Source organism: Canis lupus, chromosome 11 (assembly GCF_048164855.1).
Source record: "Canis lupus baileyi chromosome 11, mCanLup2.hap1, whole genome shotgun sequence".
NCBI lineage: Eukaryota > Metazoa > Chordata > Mammalia > Carnivora > Canidae > Canis > Canis lupus.
The window spans coordinates 24275887-24302535 of record NC_132848.1 but is presented as its reverse complement, the minus strand read 5'-3'; the positions used below and the strand labels follow the sequence as shown (position 1 = coordinate 24302535).

At 53.2% G+C, this 26649-nt stretch overlaps 1 protein-coding gene across 2 annotated transcripts in view; it reads left to right on the top strand.

Annotated features, from left to right (window-relative positions):
* The first annotated feature begins 12578 nt into the window (after positions 1-12578).
* PARVB (parvin beta) overlaps positions 12579-26649 on the top strand; it is a 97292-nt gene continuing 83221 nt past the window's right edge. The window contains exon 1 of one of the 2 annotated variants that reach the window (XM_072843600.1): positions 12579-12751. In XM_072843600.1, the coding sequence (XP_072699701.1) occupies positions 12637-12751 (115 nt within the window). In that variant the 5' untranslated portion in view covers positions 12579-12636. Of the gene's footprint in view, positions 12752-18831; positions 19309-26649 lie in introns of those variants that run through there. The other variant, XM_072843603.1, reaches the window with a different exon arrangement.

Here is a 26649-nt window from a genome sequence, read left to right as displayed (position 1 = left end):
ACTAAGCCAGGACGGGCACCCGGCTTAATTAAGCATTCCGAAATGAATTTGAAGGAAAATGAGGAACCACTAGGTCCAAAAGGATGCTAAAAATAGATGATTGATTTTGAAAAGGATCCTGGGGGGACTTGCTTCTTACTCATAACACATTCCCCAGCTGAACTCCTAGGAGCTTTGAAAATTCTGAGAGTCTTTATTTTGCAATAAAGGTGGAAAAAAGAACAACAGCTCTTTAAAAATCAATGATGATATTTTTAAGATCAACTTTCCATCGTACAGTTTTAGACTTACAGGGAAATTCTGAAGGTCGTGCAGAGTTCCCACGCGCCCCACACTCAGCTTCTGTACTTAGCAGCTTCCATTAGCTTGAGTACCTTGGCTACAATTAATGAACTGACATTAATGCAGAAGTCCATTCTCAGATTTCCTTAGTTTCTATCTCATGTGCTTCTCTGGCCCAGGACCCCGCCCAGGACCCCACGCAGGACCCCACGGAACACTGGGCCATCCCGTCTCCATGGCTCCTCTGGCCGTGACAGTCTCCCCGCCTTGCCTTGCTCTCGACAACCCTGATGTTTTTAGCGATGGCCGGGCAGGTATTTTGCAGACTGGGGAGGAGGCCACCGGGGTACAGTCCGCTTCCCCTCCTGTATCGGGGCATCTGCCACCAGGAGGACCCACCCTTCTCAGGCTGACCTCCGTCGCCTGGCTGAGCTGTGTCTCCCAGGCAGGCTTCACAAATAACCGCTCTAAGAGGAAAACTTGGGTGAAACAGGGAAGGTATGTACCATCTGGTGATTTAAGTGTGATCCCCGAGGTGTTCCTCCGAGATCTGTACACGAGAGCTTGCATTCTTCACGAAGGGAACAGAAGGGCAAGGTAGCCTGCAGAACCAGTGGCATCTGTTTGAACTGCGAATGGACCTAAAAGGGTCGGTGCGCGCTGGGGTTGCACGTGACCCCTTATCAACGTGGCCTCGAGATCTGACACCGCGCAAGCAGGGCTGCTGGTGCCTGTGGGAGCCTGGATGATTCTGGAAGGCCGCATCCATGAGAGCAGGGAGTCGGGAAACAAGACCGTGGGGGCCAAGGGCACCAGGCCAAGCAGGGATGAACGGCGAAGGCAGGGAAGGTGGTGATGAGACTGGGTTTTACGGGGTAGGAGATCCTTTCTGAGGAGGGGACAGGCACAGTCACTGGTCTGGGGGCAGAAGCTCTGGTGCCCCCCACATCCCTGCCCCTCTGCAGATGGCCAGCCCCGGAGCCAGGGCCGTGCCAGCCTGGGCCGGCGTCCTGGGTACCCACAGCTCAGCCCAGCCTCTCCTGGTGGCAGATGAGGGCCGGGCTGGACGAGGAATGGGCCCTCGGGGAGGAAGCCGCCCCACGTTTCAGGGGTGAAGTATCTGGGCTGGAGGAGCCGACTGGAGTGGCAGCCAGAGGGGCCCTGAGAGGCGGGGCCGGATGACAGCACCCAGGGACAGTGGCGACAGAGAGGAGGCCCCTGGGGGCAAGACCCCCGCCTGGCCTGCACCCCAGAGGCCCAGGGGCGGCACTTGAGGCGGGTGGTGTGGGTGTCCTGGGGCCTCCGGGGCGGAGCACCCAGAGCCTGAAACACAGACCGTGATCCTTCTGGAGGCCAGAAGTCCAAAATCACGGCGTGGGCCGGGCAGCGCCCTCTCCGAAGACCCGGGGGACTTTCCAGGCTTCTCTCCGAGCTTCTGGGTCTCCAGGTGCCCTTGGTGCGTCCTGGCTCGGGCGTCTGCCTCCATCTCCACACGGGCTCTCCCGGCCGCATCGGCCCAAGGCCCACCCGTGACGCACCTGGACTTGATCACATCTGCAAAGACCCTACGTCCATAGAAGCTTCCATAGAAGCTCACATTCCTGGGGGGGGTGAGGGTGAAGATGTCAGCCTATGTTCTGGGGGGAAACTGTTTAAGCCGTAGCCGGTGGTCACCACGCATCAGGCTGTGTGGCCTGAGCCGTGAGCCTGGACTGGCCAAAAAAGGCACCAGGAAGGGAGGGGGAGAGGTGGCAGCGCGGGGGGTCAGGAGGGAGAGCGCCTTGGCCTGCACCTGGCAGCCTCGTGTGATGACTCCGCTTCCTTTACGAGGAGCTGGATTTTTTTTGTTTTAAGATTTTTTTAATTTACAGAGAGCACAAGTAGGGTGAGGGGCGGAGGCAGAGGGAAGCAGACTCCCCGCTGAGCAGGGAGCCCGACGTGGGGCTGGATCCCAGGACCCCGGGAACATGACCTGAGCCAAAGGCAGACGCCTAACCGACTGAGCCTCCCAGGTGCCCCTCAAGGGGCTGGATTTCAAAAGCGGCCTTTCCGTGTCGGTGCAGGGGACGAGCGCCCAGACCCTCTTGGTAGCTTTTGTGTCCTTTTGTTGCACAGATGACGCCTCCTCCCTGACTAGGGTCTGCACGTCTCGGTCCCACTGCCACCCAGCTCCCACCAGGTCTCGGGTGCACAGAAAGGTGGAGGGGAGGAGAGACCAGCACCCGGGTTTTACAAAGTAGTTGTTTGAAACTGGGTAATTCACGCGGCGCGGGCACAGAGCTCGGGGACACTTGTTCCCTTGTGCTGTGCTCACGGCAGGATGGAAGCTTGGGTGCTGGGGGCCCTCTCACACGGCCGGTACTGCACCGCACACGTCCACGTGGCTGAGGACGCGGGGTGCCCCTAGTGGGCAGCTTCCCCCGTGGGCCCATGGGGACGCCTCGGTAGAAGGGCCTCGCCGCTCGGGATGTGATGCGGGCAGCGCCTGGGTTAGGAATGCAGAGTCTCGGGCCCTCCTGCGCCAGGACCTGCACTTTTTTTTTTTTTAAGATTTTATTTATTTGTCCATGAGAGACCCAGAGAGAGGCCGAGACACAGGCAGAGGGAGAAGCAGGCTCCTTGCAGGGAGCCCGACATGGGACTCGATCCCGGGACCCCAGGATCACGCCCTGCGCCGAAGGCAGGCGCTAAGCCCCTGAGCCACCCGGGCGCCCCGTGGGCCTGCACTTTCAAAACATCCCGGTGACCTGCGTGTGCCCTGTGGACCCGCCGACCTGCGCCAGCAGGTTTGCCCCGGCAGCGCTCCGCTCTGAGACTGGACGCTGACTCCCCGTGCAGGCCCTGGGGGACCTCCGAACAGGGCTGGTGACAGCGAAGCTTTGTTCCTGCTATTTCCGCGCCACCCCGTCCCCTCCTGCGTCCCTTGTCCCTGAACCTGTCACTGGGGCTGAGAGGATGAGGAGGAGCCTTACATGATTTGATTCAATCAGTAAAAGCTTTTCTGCGTGGGTGCAAACGTCCCTGTCACCCCAAAGGGCCGAACCCGCTGTCATCGATCATATGCCTTTCATTCACTCATTTATTCACCCATTCATTCATTCATTCATTCACTCATTCACTCATTCTTTCATCCACTCATTTGTTCACTTAATTACTCATTCCTTCACTTATTCACTCACTCATTCACTCATTCATTCTTTCACTCACTCATTCCTTCACTCATTCATTCAATCACTCATTGATTCATTCACTCATTCATTCAGCAAACCCTCAGCTCTGGATGTGTGCAAGGCTCCCATGGGCTCCAAAGGCAGAGATGATGATGCCTGTTCAGGGGGTGACGGGGAGCCCAGACGAGTCTGCGGGAAGAAGGCCCCGCATGCTGATGGGTGAGCTGCAGTGCCCCAGGAGAGCAGCAGGCACTTCACCTGAGGGAGGGCCGGCCTCCCCTCTGCCACCACCACTGCCACCGCCACCGCCACTGCAGGCCTGACTTCTGTGGCCTTCCCGACCTCCGTCCTTCTCGGGGGGTCTGCTCATGAGCCTGTTTTCTCCGTCAAGGGCCAGCCCTCCCGTGAACCCTTTGCTGTCTTCAAGGGACTGTGACTCCCTGTTTTTCCTTCTTCGTCAGCTCTATTTATCTGGCTGACTTTCCTGTCCCCTCCCTCTATAGGAAAGGCTTCCTCTTCTCGCCCCACACCCCAAGGCCCTACTTAACAGTTTCTCAAATTACCTTCAGTTTCCGACTTGATTTCCTTTGGGTCTTAGGCACAGGATTTACCAAAAAAAAAAAAAAAAAAAGAAAATGTGATAAAATATACATAAGACACAACTTACAACTGCAACCATTTCCAGGTGTTCAGTTCAGCGGCATGAAGTCCATCCAAGTGCTGTGTACCTGTCACCACCAGCCGTCCCCGGGACTCTCCATCCTGCAAACCCGAGACTCGGTCCCCACGAAACTCTCAGTTCCTGTCCCACAGCCCCCGATGGCCACCATTCTCTTCGTCGCTGTGATGCGACTCCTCTAGGGACCCCACATGGGTGGAATCACACAGGCTTCGTCCTTTCGTGTCAGGCCCCTTTCATGGAGCATGATGTCCCCGGGGTTCATCCGTGTCGTGGCATGTGTCAATCTCACGTATACACGCCTGGGTCAGCCACGCTGTATCTGTTCGTTCATCTGTCCATGGGCAGTTGGGTTGTTTCCACCTTCAGAGACAGGCTTCTGGGATGCCTCAGCTATTCACTGAGTATCTACTATGTGCACGATGTTTCTAGAACAAAGACTCTCATTTTGCGCTGTTCTTTTCGATGACACAAAAGCTACAACTTTCACTCATCGAAAAATGTTTGCATCAGACAGACCCTATAACGTGGGGCAGCCCGGGACACCACCCCCGAGGGCAAGGGGCTCCGCTCTGCCGCCAATTGGGCGCTTCTGGGAAAAATATTAAGTTCCATATTTTAATAGTTCTTTTTTTTTTGAGATTTTATTTATTTGAGACAGAGAGAGAATGGGAGCACATGAAAAGGGGGAATGGGCAGAGGGAGAGGGAGAAGCAGACTCCCCACTGAGCAGGGAGCCCGATGCAGGGCTTGATCCCAGGACCCCAAGATCATGACCTGAGCTGAAGATGGACGCTCAACCCGCTGAACCACCCAGGAGCCCCATTTTATTTATTTTTATTTTTTTAAGGTTATTTATTTATTGTCAGAGAGAAAGAGATAGAGCACGAGCAGGGGGAGGGGCAGGCAGAGGGAGAAGCAGACACTCCCGGCCGAGCGAGGAGCCCGGTGTGGGGCCGATCCCAGGACCCGGATCATGACCTGAGCCCAAGGCCCATGCCTAACCTACTGGGCCCCCTAGGCGCCCCCCCAGGCACCCCATTTTAACAGTTCTTTATACTAAACATTTAAATAGCACTAATGGTTGAATAGTCTTTTCAAGCCTTGTGTTTTACCGATTTCCCTAAATTTGAAATTTTGACAGTCTCAAGATAATTTGCCACACGGAGTGGAGCTCCACGATTCAACACGCTCCTGATTCAAGAGCATAATTTGCTCACAGCTGCTCAGCCTCTGATCACGATCAGCAATGAACCGCAGTAGGTGTGGCAGGTGGATAATCCAGGAACACACTTGACCCTACGAGCTGAGAGCGGGAACGAATCACTGGTAAATGGCACTGTTTTGAGCTGATGCTCATGCACCGAGTACCCACTTTCTCAATCAAGACGTATTCTAATTAGCCCTCAAATCAGTTCTCTTTGCCCTACATAAACATCAATTTGTTTTTTTTTTTTTTTGTACTGGCAGATAGAAGGCAAAGTTCCCATCAGTTCTCCCCCCCCCCACCCCCCCGCCCGCTGACAATATTTGGAGACTTCCATGCAGGTTTATATATACGTAAAATGCGCGTGTGTCTACACACATATGTGTAAAATGTACGCACAGATATATGTGGGGTTTACAAATTGCTGATTTAATTCCCTTGCCGTTAGAATGTAAGCTCCACCAGGCAGGGCTTTGTGTCGTCTGCAGTGCGTTGCAAGGCCTGGAATCATGCTTTTCCACTTAACGCCATACCACGGACGGCGCACACACCAGGAGCACAGCTCCACCCTGTTCATAAAATGTTGAGTGTGGGGGCGCCTGGGTGGCTCAGTTGGTGAAGCATTTACCTTGGGCTCAGGTCATGATCCCAGGGTCCTGGGATCGAGCCCCACATTGTCATCGGGCTCCCTGCTCCACCGGGGAGCCTGCTTCTCCCTCTGCACCTCCCCTGGCTCGTGTTCTCTCTCTCTCAAATAAATAAATAAAATCCTTAAAAAAAAAATGTTGAGTGCAGCTAGACTCAGCTATGATTTACGTAATCACGGATGCACATTTAGGTGGTTCCTGTTTTCCAAAAAGACAAGCCATGTTGCAATATACTTCTACCTTATATAATAGTACAGATTGTTTTATAGAATGAGATACATAAGAAGTGGGATTGTTACCAACCCACTCTCAGAAGTGCTGTGTCAATGATGCATTTCTGACACCAGGAAGGATTTTGTGTACTTCCTCAGAGTTCAGAACAACAGGATCTGAGTCCTGGTCAGCTTCTAAACACCGATTTTTAGCAGTCCCATCATCATGACCAGTGCTAGGGCTTCCTGGCAAAGACGTGCAGTAAAGCGAAATTCAGTTTTGGCACAGTCTGCTCCCAAATCTGGCCCGATGCCTGTTTTTTGTATGGCCTGTGAGCTAAGAATGGGTTTACATTTTAAATGTTTTGAAAAAAAAAAAGATCAAAAGAAGACTGTTTCGTGATAGGCTAAAATGACGTGAGATGTAAACTTCTGGGTGCATAAATAAAGTTTTATTGGAACACAGCCACACTCATCTGCTGATGTATTGTCTGCAGCTGCAGCAGCGAACCTGAGGAGCTGTGACAGGCTGTATGGCCTGCAGAGTTGAACATATCCCCTGACTGGGCCCTCGCAGACCCCTACCCTACACCATTGCTCACTGCCCCAAAATGCCCCACCCTTCATCGTCTTCCCGGCCACCCAAAGCACAGCTCTCGTTCCCTCACTGCTCCCCAGTTAGGTGTGAGGAGGAAAGCTAAGCTTTTTATTTTATTTTTAAGATTTTATTTATTTATTCAGGAGAGACAGAGAGACAGACACAAGCAGAGGGAGAAACAGGCTCCATGCAGGGAGCCTGATATGGGACTCGATCTTGGGGCTCCAGGATCACACCCTGGGCTGAAGGCAGGCGCTAAACCACTGAGCCACCCAGGGATCCCAGCAAAGCTTTTTATTGTGCAGGCAGGTGATATATATAGCAAATTAATAATGAAAGAAATTCAGACTATGTTGTGAATGTCTAACAGACCTGGCCTCTGTTCTCCCAGCCATCTAAAAGGAACTGGCATTTTTCAAAGAACTTGCTCTCTAAAAGCTTGGGGGAAAGTCTGAGGGCTAATCTTTTATAGAAAGCTTTACCAATTCCCCTCCACAGAAGGAATCAATAATTTGGTGCCAACCTCTCACCCGTTCCTCATTCATAAAACGTTTTCAGGAACAAAGTGCAGATGTGGCTTAATTTGCCTACTATGCAAACTGACAACTCAGAGGAGTTGCTAATAGATGGAAATCCAACTTCCGTGGTCTCGAAGTTTGCTGATGGTTCCAAAATCACTGAGTAAGAGGCTGCTGATCACGGTCATCAGTGATTCATGTTTCGCTCACGTGTGGGACGGGAGAAAGCGCTACCACCAGTGTTTAAATTCCAGGCAAGTGTGGTCATCCTTTCACGCTCCTAGCGTTTACTGTGAAAATCACACGTCACTCTCTTGCCAGATTGCTCCACGAGCAAACTAATGAAACAGCACCGTCCGCAAGGCGACTTTAGACATGATGATCACAGCCCGTTTGAACATGTCGCCCCAGGGCGTGGAGAGATCGCACCCAAAACATAACCTGGGGGGAAATAGGACACTTTCTCTGTCGCTGAATTAATTATTTCTCTCCCCTCTTGACACGCTTCTGACTCTCCAGCCACTGGTGGGAGGTTGGAAAATAAGCAACGCAAGAAAACATTTCACAGGCTCCATACACCCTCCTCCTCCTCCTCCTCCTCCTCCTAGGATGAGTTTCCTTTCTTCTCCCAAAGCGCTAACGGCTGTTTTTCGTTTTTTGAAAGACATCATTTCTTTTTAGTCACATGACAGGGAGATTGGAGAAACTGCCCAGCTTTAAAACCCTCTTTAAGTGCTCGCAGAGCCGCGGGGCCCTAAGAGGTTTGTTGATAAGGAAGAGAACCCCAAAGCAGGCAAGGTAAAAATAATTCAAGTTATCCTGCCTGGAGGTGACGTTTGTTTACTTTCTCTTTTTTTTTTTTTTTTGTTTGTTTGTTTACTTTCTTTTCCCCAAGACTTTATGGAGGTAGAATGGATATACGGGGAAATTTGCAAATACTCGGCGGACAGATGTACACACCTGAGTGACTACCCCACAGGGCAACACATGGAACACTCGCATTGCCCGGCGCTGCCGGGTGCCCGGATCCAGGCAAGACCCTCTCCTGCCACGGGAACCTCCCTCCACATAGCGAAGAGGTCACCTGTTCTTTTTTTTAAAAAATCTTATTTATTTATTCATGATAGACATAGAGAGAGAGAGAGAGGCAGAGACACAGGCAGAGGGAGAAGCAGGCTCCATGCAGGGAGCCCGACGCGGGACCTGATCCCGGGACCCCAGGATCACGCCCTGGGCTGAAGGCAGGCGCTAAACCACTGAGCCACCCAGGGATCCCTATTGAACCTCAAATATGTGCACACCTCCAGTGTGTGCCCTTGCCTCTCAACGTGACGTTTTTGAGATTCCCTGCACTCCGTCATTCTTTTTGTTTGCTCAGTAGTATTTCATTATATGAATACACCAATGGGTGTACCCATTCTCCCACCTCGTTATTTTTAAGGCTTTTTGTTCGGCTTGCCTCAGCCGAAGTGTTACGACAAATTACACCTGTGTGCCTTGCCCAGTGCGCCTGTCCGCTTACGGGAAGGACAGCAAGAATGACAGGAAGGCTTGTAATCGGGGGTGACCCAGAGCGCGCAGCGTGGGGCCCAGTCCCCGGCCAGGGCTACGGGGCACACCCATGAAATGTTTGCTCCTTGTCCTTCATTAAGCTTATAAGGAACTGGCCCCTCTTTGGAAGCCACACTTCAAACGCAAAATCAAATGGTTTGCTTTTATAGGGGCAGCTGCATGTAATCTGATTTTCATGATTATTCTCCAAATGTAAAGCGTACGAAGAGCAGTGGCGTGGGCTACCTACGTGTGTCACATGCCAAGGAGTGGAAGTTGGAGTTGATGAGGACAGGAGCTAAAGCCACATTTCTGCTTCTTGTTAAATTCTCTTTTTAATTAAGAACCAACACTTTCCAGCCTTCAAGGAAATATTGATGTTGCCACTCTGTAAAGTGATTTAGAAAGTTGTTTTGGTTAGACGACCCCGGAGGGAACGCCGTATAAAATCCCCAGGAGCCAGGCCAAGAAAGGAGCAGAGTTTTGGGTTTTTTTGGGGGGAGCAGGGGGTCGTATTGTTGTTCCTCCTTCGTCTAGCCCTGAAAAAAATACAAATTAATCCACAGCCTAGTATTTGATTGCTATCTGTGGCACGCACGAGATAAGCCATTGCAACTAACACACCAATTTAAAATAATCTTCAAAGCCGCATTTAATAAGAGATCATTCCATTCTCCAGCCCAAAATACGCAAGGGAAATAGTGTGTGTGAATGCACTCTTCGTCTTTCTGCAGAAAAGGGTCTTTCTGAGAAGTTGGTGTTTCGCATGGATTTCTTGGTAATAAATACCACACCTGCATTTAAAATATGATTGTTTCTTTTTTTAATATTTTATTTATTTATTCATGACAGACATAGAGGTGGAGACATAGGCAGAGGGAGAAGCAGGCTCGCTGTGGGGAGCCCGAAGTGGGGCTCGATCCCAGGACCCTGGGATCACGTCCTGAGCTGAAGGCAGACGCTCCGCCACTGAGCCACCCGGGCGTCCCTATGATTATGTTTCTATATGAATGATTTCCACGGAACTCCAGGAACCCTATCATGTAAAGCCCAGCAGAGTTCCTCTTACAGCTAGGAGTTGCTTGGTTGTAGTGAGTAGTCCTGCTTGAAGCAGGTGGGCAGTGTCAGGCTCAGGTGTCTTCTAGAGAAATCCATTCACAGTGTAATGACATTTTTCTTTTTTTTTCAAGATTTTATTTATTTATTCATGAAAGACACAGAGAGAGAGAGAGGTGGGGGGTGGGGGGCAGAGACACAGGCAGACGGAGAAGCAGGCTCTATGCAGGGAGCCCGACATGGGACTCGGTCCCAGGTCTCCAGGATCACACACTGGGCTGAAGGCAGTGCTAAACCGCTGAGCCACCCAGGCTGCCCTGTAATGACATTTTTCAAAGTAGGATTCCACCTGTCTCTGCAGTGTTCAAATGAGCAGTTAACAAGTGAAAATGGTAAATTCTGTGCATTTGCTGGGAAGCTGGCCCACTGATGCAATATTCAAGCACTTGGTTATCTACTTGGGGGGGGGCACAGGACTGTACCCTCTGCTGCCAGTTCTCGTGGCCCAAGAAGCACAGCCATGCTCCGTTGCCCTTCCTACAGCTACCTTTCTGCTCCCCTGGGGCCTGTGGCTGTGCTGAGGGCAGCGGGAGGCTGGGGGGGTGGTGGTGTCTGTGGTCCTCCCGAGGCGCTGTGCGGCACCCCATGTATATGCTTCTCTAGCATAAACCGCCCGTTCTGTGCATCGGCTTCTCAAAGGGGCCAGAGACCCTGCCCTAGAGGACAGCTCCCTCCAGCATCCAGATGGCCCTGACTGTGCCATGACCCCATGGGGATGTCAATAACTGAGTTCACAACTTTCTGTGTTTTCCCCAGCCTGGTCAGAGGCACCCCCAATCGGGCCTCCGAAGCCTCAGAGACCTCTGGCTTTATACTGTCCCTGACTCTGGCATCCAATTATTTTCCAAACATTGGCATCTGCAGCCCTGCAAGCTCATTCTTGTCTGTCCCTTCTCTCTGCCACTGCCTTGGTCCTTGGAGACCAGGGCTGCCCCATTTCAGGAGTTGCTGAATTAATTGCTCTCTGACCCTGGCTTTTGCTTCCATCCATCCCCTTGCATCAATCTGACAGGTCAGGTCTCCGCTCAAACCTGCTCGGTGGCTTGGGGTTCTTTGAACAGGGCACTGATCTTGTTCCCTCCACCCCAAAGGCACAGGGCACTGATCTTGTTCCCTCCACCCCAAAGGCACAGGGCACTGATCTTGTTCCCTCCACCCCAAAGGCTCAGTCCACACCAGGCCATGTGCCTTTCCTTCTTGTCACTTCGCACCCTGACCACGGTGGGGGTGGGGTGTCTGTCATTACTTAGCATTCTCTCCCCATGTCCCTCCCCTCTGCCTGCTGAGTCTTCTCTGCCTTTACTGAACAGAGGCAGAGGTGACTTTATCTGTGTCCCAGGTCAGATGGCCCTTCCTGGACTAGCCTCCTCTCCCCCAGCTTCCTGGGTCCCTAAGTGCATGACTGTGAGTCCTGTGTCAGTGCAGGTCATATGCTGTCAGGGAGGGCACATCACTGTCCCTGTGGTGTGTGCACTCCCAGAGGGAGGATAGGGCTTGGCACCCACTGCAGGACACAGACCATTGCTGAAGGCACTGAAGGAGTTAGGCTGTGTGGTGGGCACTGAGCAGCCACAAAGGTGGATGGAAAAACAGCCTAGAGCCACACTTGTGACTCAGAGTCTCCTCCCTTCCCAGGGGAGCCCCTGGGATAGCCCCGTCTCAGCCTGATTCCACCCCTTAGCCCTGGTCCCCCAGAAAACAGGGGGGACCTTACCTTAACTCTCCTGACCACTAGTCTGGGCTCCTTCCTCTTATGTCTCTGGGAATCTGTTCACCTCCCTCCTAGGTCACCTTGGTCCTGGAACTGGTGTCCAGGCTCCTGCCTTACTCTTCCATCTACTGTCCTGCTGTCAGCCACAGTCAACCTGGTGGAGCCAAATCGTTTTTGTTTTTTTTTTTTTTTAGATTTTATTTATTCATGTATGAAAGAGAGAGGCAGAGACGTAGGCAGAGGGAGAAGCAGGCTCCCTGTGGAGACTCGGATGTAAGACTCGATCCCAGGACTGCGGGCGGGATCACGCCCTGAGCTGAAGGCAGGTGGCTCCACCGCTGAGCCACCCAGGGGCCCCTGGTGGAGCCAAATCTGATCACATCATCCTAACTCGAAAATGCTTTCTCTGCTTCCAGCACTTCCAAGGCCCGCCCTGCCCTCCTCTCCCTCCGCCCTGTCCCCTGGTCCCCCTCTTCCCTCTGCCTGAATCCAGGCCAGACCCGTTTCCTGGGCCTTCACATCGCCTCTTGGGGAACTTCTCGAGCTCCCCTAGGAGCCGGTAAGGTGTTCTGCTCGGCCCACGGTGGCTTCCTAAGGGCGGGGACCGTCCCCACGGGGCTCCCCCAGCCCCGGGCCTGGCTCTGGGTAGACGCTCAACAGGTGAACCGACTCCTGGAGCGGATGGTGGCCGCGCAGGGAGCCGGGGTGGGGGGGACCCCGCGGCACTGGGAGCCCAGCTCCTTCACTTCCCGGAGCGCGGCCGCGGCATGGAAGGGGCAGCGCCGACCTCGGGCGGCGGGCGCTGCGGGGCGGGGCGGGGCGGGGCGGGGCGGGGGCGGGGGCGGCGCCGGGGCCCCTCCCCGGGCGGGCGGCGAGGGCGGCGAGGGCGGCGAGGGCGGCTCCCACTCGCGCTGCGCCCGCCGGGTCCCCGCGCGGCCCCCGCTCATGTCCTCCGCGCCCCCGCGCTCGCCCGCCCCGCGGCCCCGCAGGATGAAGAAGGACGAGTCGTTCCTGGGCAAGCTCGGCGGCACGCTGGCGAGGAAGAAGAGGGCCAAGGAGGGTGAGCGCTCCCCGCCCGCCCCGCGCTCCCCGCCGGCCCCGCCCCGCCCGCCGCCTCCCCGGGCCTCTCCGGGCGGCTCCCCGGCGCCCCCGCCCCCCACCACCTCCCGGCCCGGGGCTCCGGCCTCCCCCCCCGCCCGGGCCCCCAGGACCTCCCGGCCCGCGGGGCGCGCCGCCGTGACCTTGGGGAGCGCCCTTGACCCTCGCTCTTCCTCCTCCCGGGACCTGTAAAGCCCGGCGGGGGACATCCTCGGCCCCGCGCCCCTGCCCGGCGGCTTGCAGATGGGCGCGGGCGCGGGCGCGGAGGGCGGACCTGGGTTGCGAGTGGGGGGGCCCGTCCCGCCGAGCAGGGCCCCGCGATCACCGAGCGCCCTTCCAGAGCAGCACCGGCCGCAGGCGCCGAGCTCAGCCGCGACTGGTCCCCGAGCGCGGGGCGCGGGCCGCAAGGCGGGGTCGGGGCTGTGCGGGTGCGGCCCCCAAGGGCCCCAGAGCCCCCTCCCCCTTTGGTGCTTAGGAAAATAATTCTAAAAATCTACCTGCCTCCGCTTACATTTTAAAGTTTTTGTAGAGTTGCCAGGGCTGTTAACTCCCGCAGGCCTGTGCGGCCGCGCTGCAGGCCCAGGTTCCTGAATTTTCCCTTTGTTCTGGCCGGAGATTGCTCCCCTGGGGCAGATCCCCGGTGGGTCTGGGTGAGTTGAGCTCTGGAGGAAAGAGGAGCCAAAGAGGCCGCAGAGGTCAGGCAGGAGGGGGAGACGGCCCTGGGGCTGGCCTCAGGCCCATCTCAGATCCCCAGGAAAGGAAGGACGGGAGACTGATTATCCCCCAGAAGGTCTCCTGGTGTCTCCCCAAGTGTGCATACCCGCAGGGACACTGGACCCCCCTTCCTTTCTCCCTGGGACCTGTGCATGTCTAGGGAAGTGTGTAACACTTTTACCCCTTGGGGTCATGCGTACCCCCACGCATTCCCCTTAGGGGTTTTTATGTGTGTGTGTGTGGGGGGGGTTGCACTGTTGCATTTCCCATCAGGGATGCTTTTACCAGATTACTTTATTTAGTCCTCTCCCAGTAGGGCCTCATCACCCTTTAGGGGCTTCCAAATATCCCCAAACAAATTGGCCATTCCTCTATCGAGCCTTATGATTTAAGAGCCCAAACTGGCTTGCATTTGTCTCTTATCAAGTCGTACCCCCTAAACGGAGATGATAAATGACGTCACGCTTCTGTGTCATCCCTGCTGCGTTGGTGATGTGTGTCCTCACCTGTAGTGACGTCGCCCTTTGCCAGAAGACATTTCGGGTCCTCTTCATGACTTGGGACGGTTACAGGCATAAATGATACTTCCCTCTCACAATTTGTTCAGCCTCGGAAGAAAAGGTAGCCAGGACTCTTGCTTTCGAGGAACGGGGAGTCCGCTGTGATGGTTAAACAGACCGGAAGCACTATGATACCGTGCGCTCAAAGAACACGTGAAAGTGAGGCCGATGGAGAAGCGCGCAGAGCAGGTCATGCTTGGGTTGAGATCAGAAGGGACCAGGGAAAGAAATCTGCCACAGGATAGCAAGTAAGGGGAATGTTCTGGACTGTTAGGGCTTTTTATGGGGGACATTTACGCCCATGGAATATGAAGAACACACGCCTGAAGTAACAGACTGGTCCCAAAGTGAAATGCTTCTTGCCTTTGCTTTTAGGAGCTAGTGTGTGTCTAGTAAATCAAAGGCCAGTCTGGTCTGATGTCGGTGCACCAAGAATCCCAGTCCAGGGCATCCTGTGGTGAATAGCGTGGACAGGAAAACAGCAGCAGTGCTGTTGGTGATTTTGCGTGTGAGTTAGCTGGCTCCCCTGCCTTGGTTCTCACAGTTCGAGTGCCTGGTACACGTGGAGGTTCCCCCGTACAAACAAAAGGCTGAAAACCCCGTTTGGGCTCAGACGCAGGAATCAAGGGGGCACAAAGCTGGGCTTGGAAGGGCTTAGTGGCTTCCCACTGGTCTTCTGGGAAGTGGGTTGCAGAGATGCAGAGGCTGGATAATGAGATGCTGAATAATTGAGAGCTGTCAGTACTCCAGCAGGCCTGTGGCCTTGGCGGCTTGCTCTCCTGATCTCTGTGCTGTTCCTGCAGCTTGTGAGCTGGGACGGGGCTGGCCCAGACTTTGGGCCCCAGTGGGAAGGCACTCATTTGCCTACCATGGAACCCTCAGGAAGAGGGTGGGTGCTCAGAGATGGTTAGGCACTGCCAGGTGCAGGGGTTTCATTTTCTGGTTTGTTAGAAGTCGGCGGTGAGTTCAGGAGTGTGGGTGGTGGGGAGGCCCCTGTAAGGGAGGGTGTGAAGATTCCGGGAGGTTAGGGATTCTGGGAGCCTGCAGGCACTGGACTCCGCTCCCCCCCCAACCCCGAATCGGCAGAGCTCATGGTTGGGACAAGGCATGGAGGAACTCCGGGTGACAGTCCTGTCATCTTCAGGCGAGATCATTTTAGGAAATGTGTGGCCCCTGGGGGTTGGAGGAAGCGATGCAGGAAGTTCCCCGGGGATGAATTCAGGGCGTGATTAAGGCTGATGTTCTCTGGGAGGGAACCACTTTGTGTCACATGGTGGCCCGGTTTAGGAAACAGAACTATGAGTAACTGTGGACATCGGAAAGTGTGGGAAGAACGCTTGAAAAACCCCACAGCTCCCCGTGCAAGGCCCAGAGACTTTCAGGAGCAGCTTTATTAAAAGCTGGCTTGGTTGCACTGGAGCTGGGCAGAGCGGGCGTGGAGGGCAGAGTCCCCTCGCCAGGTCCCCCGGGTCCCTCAGGTCCCCCCCCCTCAGGACCACAGATGGAAGCCTCAGAGGTGCAGCGGGCCGGGGGCCACCCCAGGGGCCGCAGCTGCCATGCGAAGTCCCGAGAGGTGTGCAGCCGGCTCTGGGGAGCCAGGGTGGCCCTGGATGGAAGGGGCCCCGTGGAGGGCCCCCTCCCGACCCCCGTCCTGCTCTGAGGACCTGCCCTCATCACAGACCCCAGCCACCAGAGCCGAATCTGGAGGCTCTTTCTGTCCCTTCTTTCTGAGCAAAGAAAGCATGTAGGAAGTTCCTCTTCTGTGTGTGTGTGTGTGTACGTGTGTGTACGTGTGTTTTCGTAAATGTACTTTGTTAGAGCCGTCTTAGGTTCCCTTCCCTGCCCCCTTAATGACACGCAGCATCTTTTCATGTGCTTATGTGCCATCTGTACGTCCCCTTTGGTGAGGTGTCTGTTCAGATCTTTGGCTCATCTTGAATCAAGTTGTTTGATTTCTTAGTGTTGGATTTTAAGAAATCTGTGTACTTTAGATGCAGATCCTTTCTCAGATGAGCCTTCTGTGGGGTCCCTTGTCCCAGTCGGTGGCTCGTCCTCTGCTTCTCTCCTGGAGCATCTCCCAAGTGTCGGCCTCAGAAGCATCGATCAATGACAAGATAGCGATGGAGCCTGCCCTGGGGATCGAAATCTCAAGGGATCACGAGGTGGCTGCGAGCTTGAAGGTTGAGAGTATTACGTTTCTTTTCTTTCAGTAACTTGCAGGAGAGGATCTCTACACCACCTTTGTTAACCTCGGTGATCCCCTCGGCTTTTGCGGAGCGATCAGCTGTGTTGATGCTGCGTAGACCCCAGCACAGCCCACGTAAACGCTGCTCTGTAATAGTAGTCCCTAATGTAATAATACCTGGACCGAGATGCTCTGTAATTTAGCCCTGCGAGGTAGGAATTTTTACCTACATGCAAGGTCTATGCAGGGTGGAATTTCCCCCTCATTTTCAAGTTGAGAAAACACAGCCTTACCCAGTAGCCGCCTCATGGGTTTAAACCAGTGGTTCTCACCTGGTTAGGTGTATGAGTGGCTGGTGGTTGTGCCCCCAGGGGACATGGCGGTGTCTGGGGACATGTTGTGTGGTCACGACTGGAGGTAAGGGTGCTCCTGGCATCTGGTGGGTTCGGGGCCAGGAATGCTATGAGCATCCCCCAACACAGCTTGTGTTGTCACAACACACAACAGTGAATTATTGGCCCCAGGTGTCCCATAAGAGTGCCCAGGGGGACGCTTCCTGGGGTGTCTCAAGAACTTCAAGTAGCCTGAAGTGGTGACGAAGCTACTCCAGGCCCTCAGCCCCAGGAGTCCAGAAGTGCCCAGAGCCCCACTGTGAACCTCCCTGGCCTGGGGCTCAGCATCTGGGGCTCTCTGTTCAGTTTCTTAAAGGGGAGAATCCGGGATCACACGCTGGGTCCTGGGGACCAGTCATAGCCTCTGGGGGAGCGGGGTCCTGGCGGGGGGCAGAATGCCAGAGTGGGGAGATGTGTGAGAGCTGCTACCTAGAAGAAATGAATTTTCAAATTTCCTGAAAGCTCAGAGGGATGCAGCCGGGTTCTCCCCAGAAGCGGGAGGTGAAGGCTGTTCCTCTCTCCCGGGACGCAGAAGGAGGAGGTGCCCCTGACTTCAGGCCTAAGGTCACAGGTAAAGGAGTCTTTTCCTGTGCTCACCTGGCCAGCAGGGAGCTGTTGGTGGGCACGGTGGCCCCGGGCCTGTCCTCGGAGCTGGCGACCGTGACCTGTGGGAGACACACAACCTGGACATGGTTCTGGGTTCCGGCTGGAGGAAGTGGTCCCCTGGTTGCACATAAAGGAGAGCTGGGGATTTGCCAGAGGAGAGGGTTCAGTACGGGGCTTCCCGCCGGGCGCCCTGGAGGAGACCCCAGCGAGTTCCTTTTGGGGAAGTGCAGGCAGTTCGCGGTGGCTGGGCTGTGGTGTGGCCTGCCGGTCATGCCATGACCGTTGTTACTTGAGAAGGTCTGGAGGCCTCTGTGGGTGCAGTGGGCGGGCGGGCATCCAGGTGCAGGTGCAGGCGCAGGCTGGCTTCCCCTAGGCAGTCAGTGGGTCCAGAAGAAGCTAGATTCCCAGCTGCATTCCGGGGACCATGAGGCAGGAGCAGCTACAGGAGTAATGGCCCTCCCCTCTAAGAATGAAGACATTCTGCATGAGAACAGATTAGATGACACCTGCCTTCCCTGCCCAGGCCCCAGCTCCCACGAGTGCGGGCAGACGTGCAGGGCTGACGCACTGGGATAAGTGGTAGTTTGCAGCTGGTTCATTCAGGACATTTTGCAAACTTTGAAGTGACTTCTATGTGCTGGTTTTTTTGTTTTGTTTTTTTAAGATTTTATTTATTTATTCTTGAGAGACACAGAGACAGAGAGAGGCAGAGACACAGGCAGAGGGAGAAGCAGGCTCCATGCAGGGAGCCCGATGCGGGACTCCATCCCAGGACCCCGGGATCACACCCTGAGCCGAAGGTAGACACTCCACCACTGAGCCACCCAAGTGCCCCATACATGCTGTTTTATAGCAGATCTCAACAGCCCTCCGATTTACCTTTTAAAAATAAAACTGGAATAGTGTCTTTGTGGCAGCATACAGGAAAAGGATCTGTCCTGAGTTTGGTCTCTTTGGCCGGGGAAGTAGGACTCTTGGAATTCTTTGCATTTCCGGGCGCACACGTGATCACTTTGGTGCTCTATAGGATGCTTAGAACATTAAGTGCAGGTCATGTTTGAGGTCAGCTGGCCTCTTAACCTCGAGAAGGGAAAGAGTGGCTGGTAAGACCATGGAAGGACATAAGTAGGTGAGGACCAGGGCCACATACAGTGTGGGTTCTAGAACGGTCTCTTATAAGAGAAGCCAGTGGAGGTCCTGTTGGGATCCATCAGGCCTGTGAGGTTCTCTGCAGAACCTGCCATGGTGGAGACAGGCAGTTCCACATCCCTTTCTCCAGATCCAAATGCCTCTTCTTTGAGGTGCTTCTGTCGGTGGGAGCAGCTGGTAGTCGGGGAGTAAATGCGCTGTCAGGTCAGCTGTGTCTCCGCTCGGCTCCTGGATTGTAACATCTCTGGGGAGGTGGGGTTGGAAATCACTGGAAACCACTGTTCTGTTTTTCCTTTCTCTGGCCAAGAGGAAGCGACTTTCAGGGGAGCTTTTGGTGTGGCTTTGTGAAATTTCCTTTGATTATTATCCTGATCACAATCTTCAAATCCAGCATTTCTCCTTGTTCCACTGTTGCTGGGTAGGGAGGGGGCGGGGGGGCGGCATTTACAGGAGAAACACACGTAGGCACCTCAGCGCGTGCCACACTGGGCTTTTTGTCTCGGTGGCCCACTCAGATCTCTTGGGATCTTTGCTTCTGTAAGAAAGGGAAACTGATCCCGGGCCCAGAGCAATGACTTTCTTGTTCCCTACCTTTCTGTCCTGAGGCCTCTTTAGGAACGGCTAAGCCCCGTGTGGTTCCAGCATCTCGGCCATCCCTGCACGGGCCCAGCAGAGTCAGGGCGCCCTGGCAGCCCCACACTCATTAGACGAGCTCTGCTTTGAATTCCCGTCTCAACTCCTTGGAATTAATATTTATCACACATCTGGAACTTGCTCACCATCACACTCCCTGTCCGGTCGTCAGAATAATGAAGGGATCTTTCTAGGGCCTAGCTGGCTAAGTGCTTGCTGTGAGCGGTTTTTAAGTGCTCCGAGTCATCGATCTTCGGCTGCTGCGGTTGGCAAAGGGCAGGTAACTTTACCTAAGGATTTTCTTGTGTTCAGATGGGCGGTGCCGTCGCATAAAAGGTGGGCCTGAAGGAAGCAGTTTTCCCTTGGCATTAGCCGTACGCTTTTCAGGCTTCAGGTGCGGGATTGCTTTGCTTCCCCGTGAGCGTGTTTGCTGTTTACTGTATGACATCGAGGCCGAACAGCAGATCAGTGCGTTTAAGGGCACGTTCCGAGCACGTGTTGGCACTGCCGTGTTAATCTGCTCGTCGGTACTAATTGCTGTTGCGGTAAAGAGAGCGCAATGCGGGACGCACTCCCTTCGAGAAGTTTTGGGCAGCTTTTGCATCACTGAGATACTTGTTAGTGACGTACTCAAAGGAGAGACCGCTTTCTGTCATTAGATTAGAGAGGGAGACAAGCGTGAGAGACTCCTAACTGGGAAACAAACAAGGGGCAGTGGAAGCGGAGGTGGGCAGGGGTGGGGTGACTGGGTGATGGGTGCTGAGGGGGGCACTTGACAGGATGAGCACTGGGTGTTCTGCTATATGTTGGCAAATCGAACTCCAATGAAATATATATGTACACATATTTATTTTACATGTATATAAACATAAATATTTTTACACATGTAAATATATACACGTATACTTAATCTATGTAAAATATGTATGTATATATTTAAATATGTGTATATATTTACAAATATATGTATATATTTTTTACATATATGTGTATATATATATGTATAAAACAAAAAAAAGAAGAAAGGGATGAGTGGTGGGGCTCACGGCACCTGGGAGTCCTGCATTAGGGGAATCCTTTCTTTTTCTACCTGCCTGGAGCATTGGGACTGCAGGAACTCCTCGGGGGCTCCAGGGGCCCTCTCTTTCTCCGTCCTGAGGTGGGGAAGTGCAGGGGTGCTAACACTGTGGGTTTCCCAGCTGGTTGGCCCTCGCCCTCGCCCAGGAAGGCAGTGTGTTTCCGTGGGAGGCTGTGGGCGGGTGACAGAGCCAGGTCCCGGCTCGCGTCCCCGTCCCCGCCGCTCGGTCTGCTGCCTCACCCCGAGCCTCCTTCCCGATGGGGCTCACGCAGAGCCTGGTGGCACTTGCCCTTAGGCGGTGTGAGCATAACTGCCTTGAAGGAGGCGAAGCCTCGTCAGCAGTCGGGGGAGTGCTAAGTAAGTGTGTGTTAGTGGCGAGTTTGGCAAGTGAGGGCATTGACGCGGACACCGGAGCCGGAGGGTTGGTGGCAGAGCAGAGGTGGCAGGGCGGCTTCCCCTTGGGAGCAGACTCAGCTGAGTTTGTGAGGACTGCCTGCGCCTGTGTTAAGAAGGATTCTGAGGCTGTGTCTGGGCTCAGGGTGGGAGATAATACGATCCTGCTGGACTAACCAGTCAGGCCGGGGCGAATGGGAGGGCTGAGTGTTTAGTGACTGTCAGCCCCAAACAAGCCCCTTCTCAGGCTGGTCCGCTGTCATTTCCACAGCTCTGGCTTCTTTGCTTTTTGCTTTGCTTTGCTTTCTCTCCCTCTTTCTCTTTCTTTCTTTCTTTCTCTTTCTTTCTTTCTTTCTTTCTTTCTTTCTTTCTTTTCTTTTCTTTCCTTTCCTTTCTTTCCTTTCTTTCCTTTCTTTCTTCTTTCTTCTTTCTTTCTTTTCCTCCCTCCCCTTTTTAAAGATTTTATTTATTTGAGAAAGAGAGAGGGTGAGTGAGAGTGAGAGAGAGAAAGCATGAACAGCGTGTAGGGGCAGAGGGCGTAGCAGGCTCTTCACTGAGCAGGGAGCCCAACTCCGGGCTCCGTCTCAGGACTTCAGGATGGTGACCTGAGCCGAAGGCAGACGCTATCATCGACCGAGCCACCCAGGTGCCCCTGGCTTCTTCCTTCCCGTTATGTTCCACAAAGTGGCTAGCTGGCTGTTGGTAACCAAGTTACAGAAATCCTTTAAAAATATGCATTTGAGGGATGCTGGCCTTCTACTTCTGGCCCGGTGTGACCGGGAAACACGATGATTATGCAGCTGAGGTGTACACTGCAGAGAAACGGCAAGTTCCTCGCGTGTGTCTGAGTCAGATGCTGCGTCCCTGGGGAGGGAGGCCAGTTCGGCATCAGGAGGGATACTCGTCCACCTTAGTGCTCTGATGCTTCCTCGCCAGCTTAAAGCATTAGAACGGTTGGCAAAAAAAAAAAAAAAAAAAAGAATGGTTAGCAGACTGTAAGCAGTTTTATGCTTTCATGTTAGCAGTGGAAAGTGAGCTCATCTGAGTTGAGGCATTTTGAAAATGTCTGTCCTTCGTCTGGGTCTTTGAACCTTTCCTTCTTAGCCAACAGAATGGGTCACGAATGTTGGTTTGCCCCAAGGAAGGCCATCTTAATAGTGTAGCCTGTTTAAAAAAAGTTATGCATGTTCATACTTTGATATGAAGAATGATAATTCTGAAGGATCTAGGCTTTGCTCCCATGGTAAGTTACTAAGTTAAGGAGGGAGGGATCCCTGGGTGGCTCAGCCTTTGGCCCAGGGCGTGGTCCTGGAGTCCCGGGGTCAAGTCCCTCGTCGGGCTCCCTGCGTGGAGCCTGGTTCTCCCTCTGCCCGTGTCTCTGACTCTCTCTCTCTCTCTCTCCCTGATGAATAAATAAATAAAAATCTTAAAAAAAAAAGTTAAGGAGGGAGCAGACGCTCCCTAACTCGTGGGGCGCACTCAGAGCTTGCTTGCATCCAGCCCTCCCAGAAGCAGCTGTGGGGTTCAGGGGAACCGTGGGGTGGCTGTCCTCCAGAACCCGGCAGGTGCCGCACTGTGTGTGAATAGAGCATCCTCGCCGCAGGCTGGGGAGAGGGGAACGCTGTGCTGGTGGTGGTGTTCGTAACTCGTTGGTACAGGTGGAGTTTATTTGTTTATTTTTTTTTAAGATTTTATTTATTTACTCATGATAGACATAGAGAGAGGGAGAGAGGCAGAGACACAGGCAGAGGGAGAAGCAGGCTCCATGCAGGGAGCTCGACGCGGAACTCGATCTCGGGTCTCCAGGATCACACCCTGGGCCAAAGGCAGGTGCCGACCCACTGAGCCGCCCCGGGATCCCCGGTACAGGTGGAATTTAAAGGAACTCTTTCCCAAAGCTTAATTGGAAGTGTCTTCATCTCTCTCTTTTGTTTCCTGTTTTGAAAATTAATACTGTGTTTCAAAGTGAGAACGTACCCATCCTTGATAGCGAGTGATCGAAGATCATCAGAGAGGAAGTGAAGGAAAATATTGAAAGGAGAAGAAGCCAGAATGGAGTCTCCAGCAGCCGGACTCATGGCTAAGCCATGTGGGGCCCTCGTGACGTCCCGGGCTCGGCGCTGCACACTACGTGCACTCCCTTACCTCGTGCTCGCACAAAGCGGGGAAGTGGGTGCTGGGTGTTTATTCCCATTTTGCAGATGAGCAGACAGGGTGCAGAAGGAAGTGACGTCAGGTTCCTTGCAGAGGTCACGCCTCCGGCCGGCAGCCTCACTTGTAAGTGTACCAGCCTTGCACACGCAGGAGGTGATTCACCTGCAAGTGATCCTCCCAGTTGGCTCCCGTCAAGCAGGAAAGCCGATTTCTTCTCTGGCAGTTGGGATGCTCTCAGCCACGGTGGCAGAAAGGTGCTTCGGAGCAGGCAAATGAGGTCCATTCTGTGCTGAATGGACTTGTTGGCATTTGCAGAAGGAGGACAGACCCTGGGCGGTGGCTACAGTCCAGAACCCCGCTGACTCTGAGTCTCTCGGTGTCGCCTGCCCAGCCATCGGCCAGCACCCCCTCCCCCCGATCTTCCTTGGCTGCCCCCTGCCCCAGAGCCATTTGCCCTTTGGCTTCATGGGTGCCTCCAGTGGGTGGGGGCCCCTCTCTGCCCCCTGGGAGCACCACATTATGCACGTACCTGCTGGCCTTGTTGACTCAGTGCCAGTGTCCTCACTGGCCTGAGTCCTGGGCTTCCTGTGTCCTCTTGGAAGGCAATGATACGAAGTGATCTTCAGCCACGTAAAGTGGTTTTTGTGTTTGCTGAGTAAGCAGGAAGCATCTGTGTGGCAGTTAGGGCTGTGGATCTTGGGGCCCAATGTCCCAGGTTTGAACTGATTCTGCTGTGCTGTGAAGCTTTGACCTTGGGGAAGGTACTTCCCTGCCCTGTGCCTCGGTTTCCTCTTCTATAAAGAGTACTTAACCCTAGGGTTATGGGGAAATTGTGGTTATTAAATGCAATGTCATTTAAACTGGGCCCAGTCAAGCCACAGAGTGGGAGAAAATATTATGGGGATTCTGGTACTGGTTCCACTCTATGGACACCAGCTATGGCTCCGATGTTAATTCTGACGTGGGGTTCCTCCCACCTGCCCACTAGGCAGTTCTCTGACACCAGCTGGGGGCCCTATGATTCAGCTCAATCCTGACACTGTTCATCTGGAGACAGTGTTGTTGGGCCCCACAGGTTGTAGGGGCCCAGTCCTACAAGACTTGGCCGCCAGCCTTCAGACACCAGTTGCAAGTCCGTGTCCTCACCTGTGCTTCTGAGTGACGGTTATAAGTCACAGATTCCCGTGACCCCCTCCTTGGATTCCATGAATTAATTTGCTAGCGAGGCTCACAGAGTTCACAGAAACATTTCACTCGACAGATCGCAGCTTGTATGCACGGGTGCACTCAGGAGCAGCCTCACGGAAGAGAGGCAGAGGGGGTGGTGTGGGGCAGGAGTGCCACTCTCCTGCACCTGCTCATGCTCACCAGCCCGGGTACTCTCTGAACCCATCCTCTTGGGTTTCCATGGAGGCTTCTTTACATAGGCATGATGGATTAAGTCATTTTCCACTGGTGATTGAACTCAATCTATACCCCCAGAGGCGGGGGGGGTTGGCTGGAAGTGGGGTGAAGAGTTCCAATTCTCTAGGCCCGTGGCAACCAGCCTTTTCCTAATGTGACTCTTTCTCATCACTTAGGAAATTATTAGAGTTTTAGGAACTCTGGGCCAGGAACTGGGGTGAAAGCCAAATATATGTGTTTCTTTACAGGATTTTATTTATTTATTTATTCATTCATTCATTCATTTTTAAAGATTTTATTTATTTATTCATGTGAGACACAGAGAGAGAGAGGCAGAGACACAGGCAGAGGGAGAAGCAGGCTCCACGCAGGGTGCCTGATGTGGGACTTGATCCTGGGACTCGAGGATCACGCCCTGGACTGAAGGCAGGTGCTAAACCACTGAGCCACCCAGCCGTCCCAAAGATTTTATCTATTTATTCATGAGAGACACAGAGGCAGAGACACAGGCAGAGGGAGAAGCAGGCTCCCTGCAGGGAGCCTGATGCGGGACTGGATCCCTGCCCTGAGCCAAAAGCAGACGCTTAAGCACTGAGCCACCCAGGCATCCCTATATATATGTTTCTTATTGTAACTTGCAATTATCACAATTCCCAAAACACATATCTGATAAAGGACTGGCATCTAGGATATGTAAGGAACTCCCACAACTTGATGATAAGAAAATGAAAGAAATGCAATAAAAGAATAGATAAAAGGTTTGAACAGATGTTCCACCAGAGATGGACAAATGGCCAATATGCATTTAGAAAAGCGTTATTAGTCATCCAGGAAATGAACCACAGATGAGAACCTGATATACTCCACAACCACCAGAACAGCTGCAATGGTCACCCAGGCCTTGGTGGGGATGTGGAGCAGCTGGAGCTCTCACTCCTTCCAGGGCCGGTAGGGTGGTGCAAACTTAGGAAGTGAGCATGGTCGTCTCTTTAGAAAGTAAACATATATCCACCCCCATGACTAAGCAATTCCAATCTGAGATATTGACTCAAGAAATGGAAGTCAGGTGACGCCTGGGTGGCTCAGCCGTTAAGCGTCTGCCTTTGGCCCAGGGCGTGATCCCGGAGTGCTGGGATCCAGTTCTACATTGGGATCCCTGCATGGAGCCTGCTTCTCCCTCTGCCTGTGTTTCTGCCTCTCTCTCTCTCTCTCTCTATATATATATATATATATATCTCGTGAATAAATAAAATCTTAAAAAAAAAAGAAATGGAAGTCGGTGTCCATAAGAAGGTCTGTAGAAGAATGTTCATAGCTTTATTCATAATAGCTAAAACCTGGAAGCAGCTCTGGTGTCCATCAGTAGGAGCAAGGTGGGATGGGTGGCGGGTGGGGGCGGATATTCATATGGCAGACTACTGAGCTGATGAGAAGGGATGAAGTACAGTATGAATTCATTGCAACGACACAGTGACCCTCAAAACGCTATGCCTATGGAAAAAAGCCAGGCCCAAAAGAGTATGGTGGTGCCAGTTCTGTGAAGTTCTCCAGTGGATGAAACGAAGTGATGGTGGTTGTTTCTGGGGTGGGGATAGGGCTTGACTGGGGAGGAGCAGGAGAGAATTTTCTCCTTGAATATGAAAATGTCCTCCATCTGGATGGGGGTTTGAGATACACAGGTGCAAGCATTTGTCAACCCTCACTGGATATGCACTTAAGAGTGTGCATTCCATTGTATGCGTATTTTGTTTTATTTTTTATTTTTTTAAGATTTTTATTATTTATTCATGAGAGACACACACAGAGAGGCAGAGACACAGGCAGAGGGAGAAGCAGGCTCCATGTGGGGAGCCTGCTGTGGGACTCGATCTCAGGACCCCTGATCATGACCTGAGCCTAACGCAGGCCCTCAACCACTGAGCCATTCGGGTGTCCTGCATTGTATGCATATTTTAACTCAAAAGAAAAAAAGAACTGGAAATAAAGACTGAACATCAGTTAGTGATACTTAGGGGGAATGTATCCCCCTCTGCAACTTTGAAATGCATAGAAAAGGTGTTGTGGTAGGTCGATTAATGGCCCCCAGAGATGTCCGCATCCTGGTACCTGGAGCCTGTGACTCTATCTTGTTACATGGTAAAAGGGACTTTGCATATGGGATTAAGGATTTTGAGATGGGGGACATTCTCCTAGATTGTCCAGGTAGATACAAGGTCCTTCTAAGAGTGAGGTAGGAGAGTCAGTTAAGAGAAAGAGATGTGTCCATGGAGTGATGTGGGGCCGAAAGCCAAGGAGTGTGGGCACCTCTAGAAGCTGTAAAGCAAAGAAACAGATTCTTCTTACACCCTCCAGATGGAACACAGCCCTGCCGACACCTTGATTCTAGCCAGTGAAACCCATTTTGGACCTCTGACCCCCATAACTATAAGATACTACATTTGTGTTGGCTTATTTAAGACACCTAAAGTTGTAGTATCTTGGTAGGGCAGCCGTGGGAAAGGCATACAGGTGGATCGCTGGATGGATAGAGGGGTGGACGGATACATAATGAAACACTTAGAGCAAAGTGTTAGTGTAGACTCCAGGCAGTGG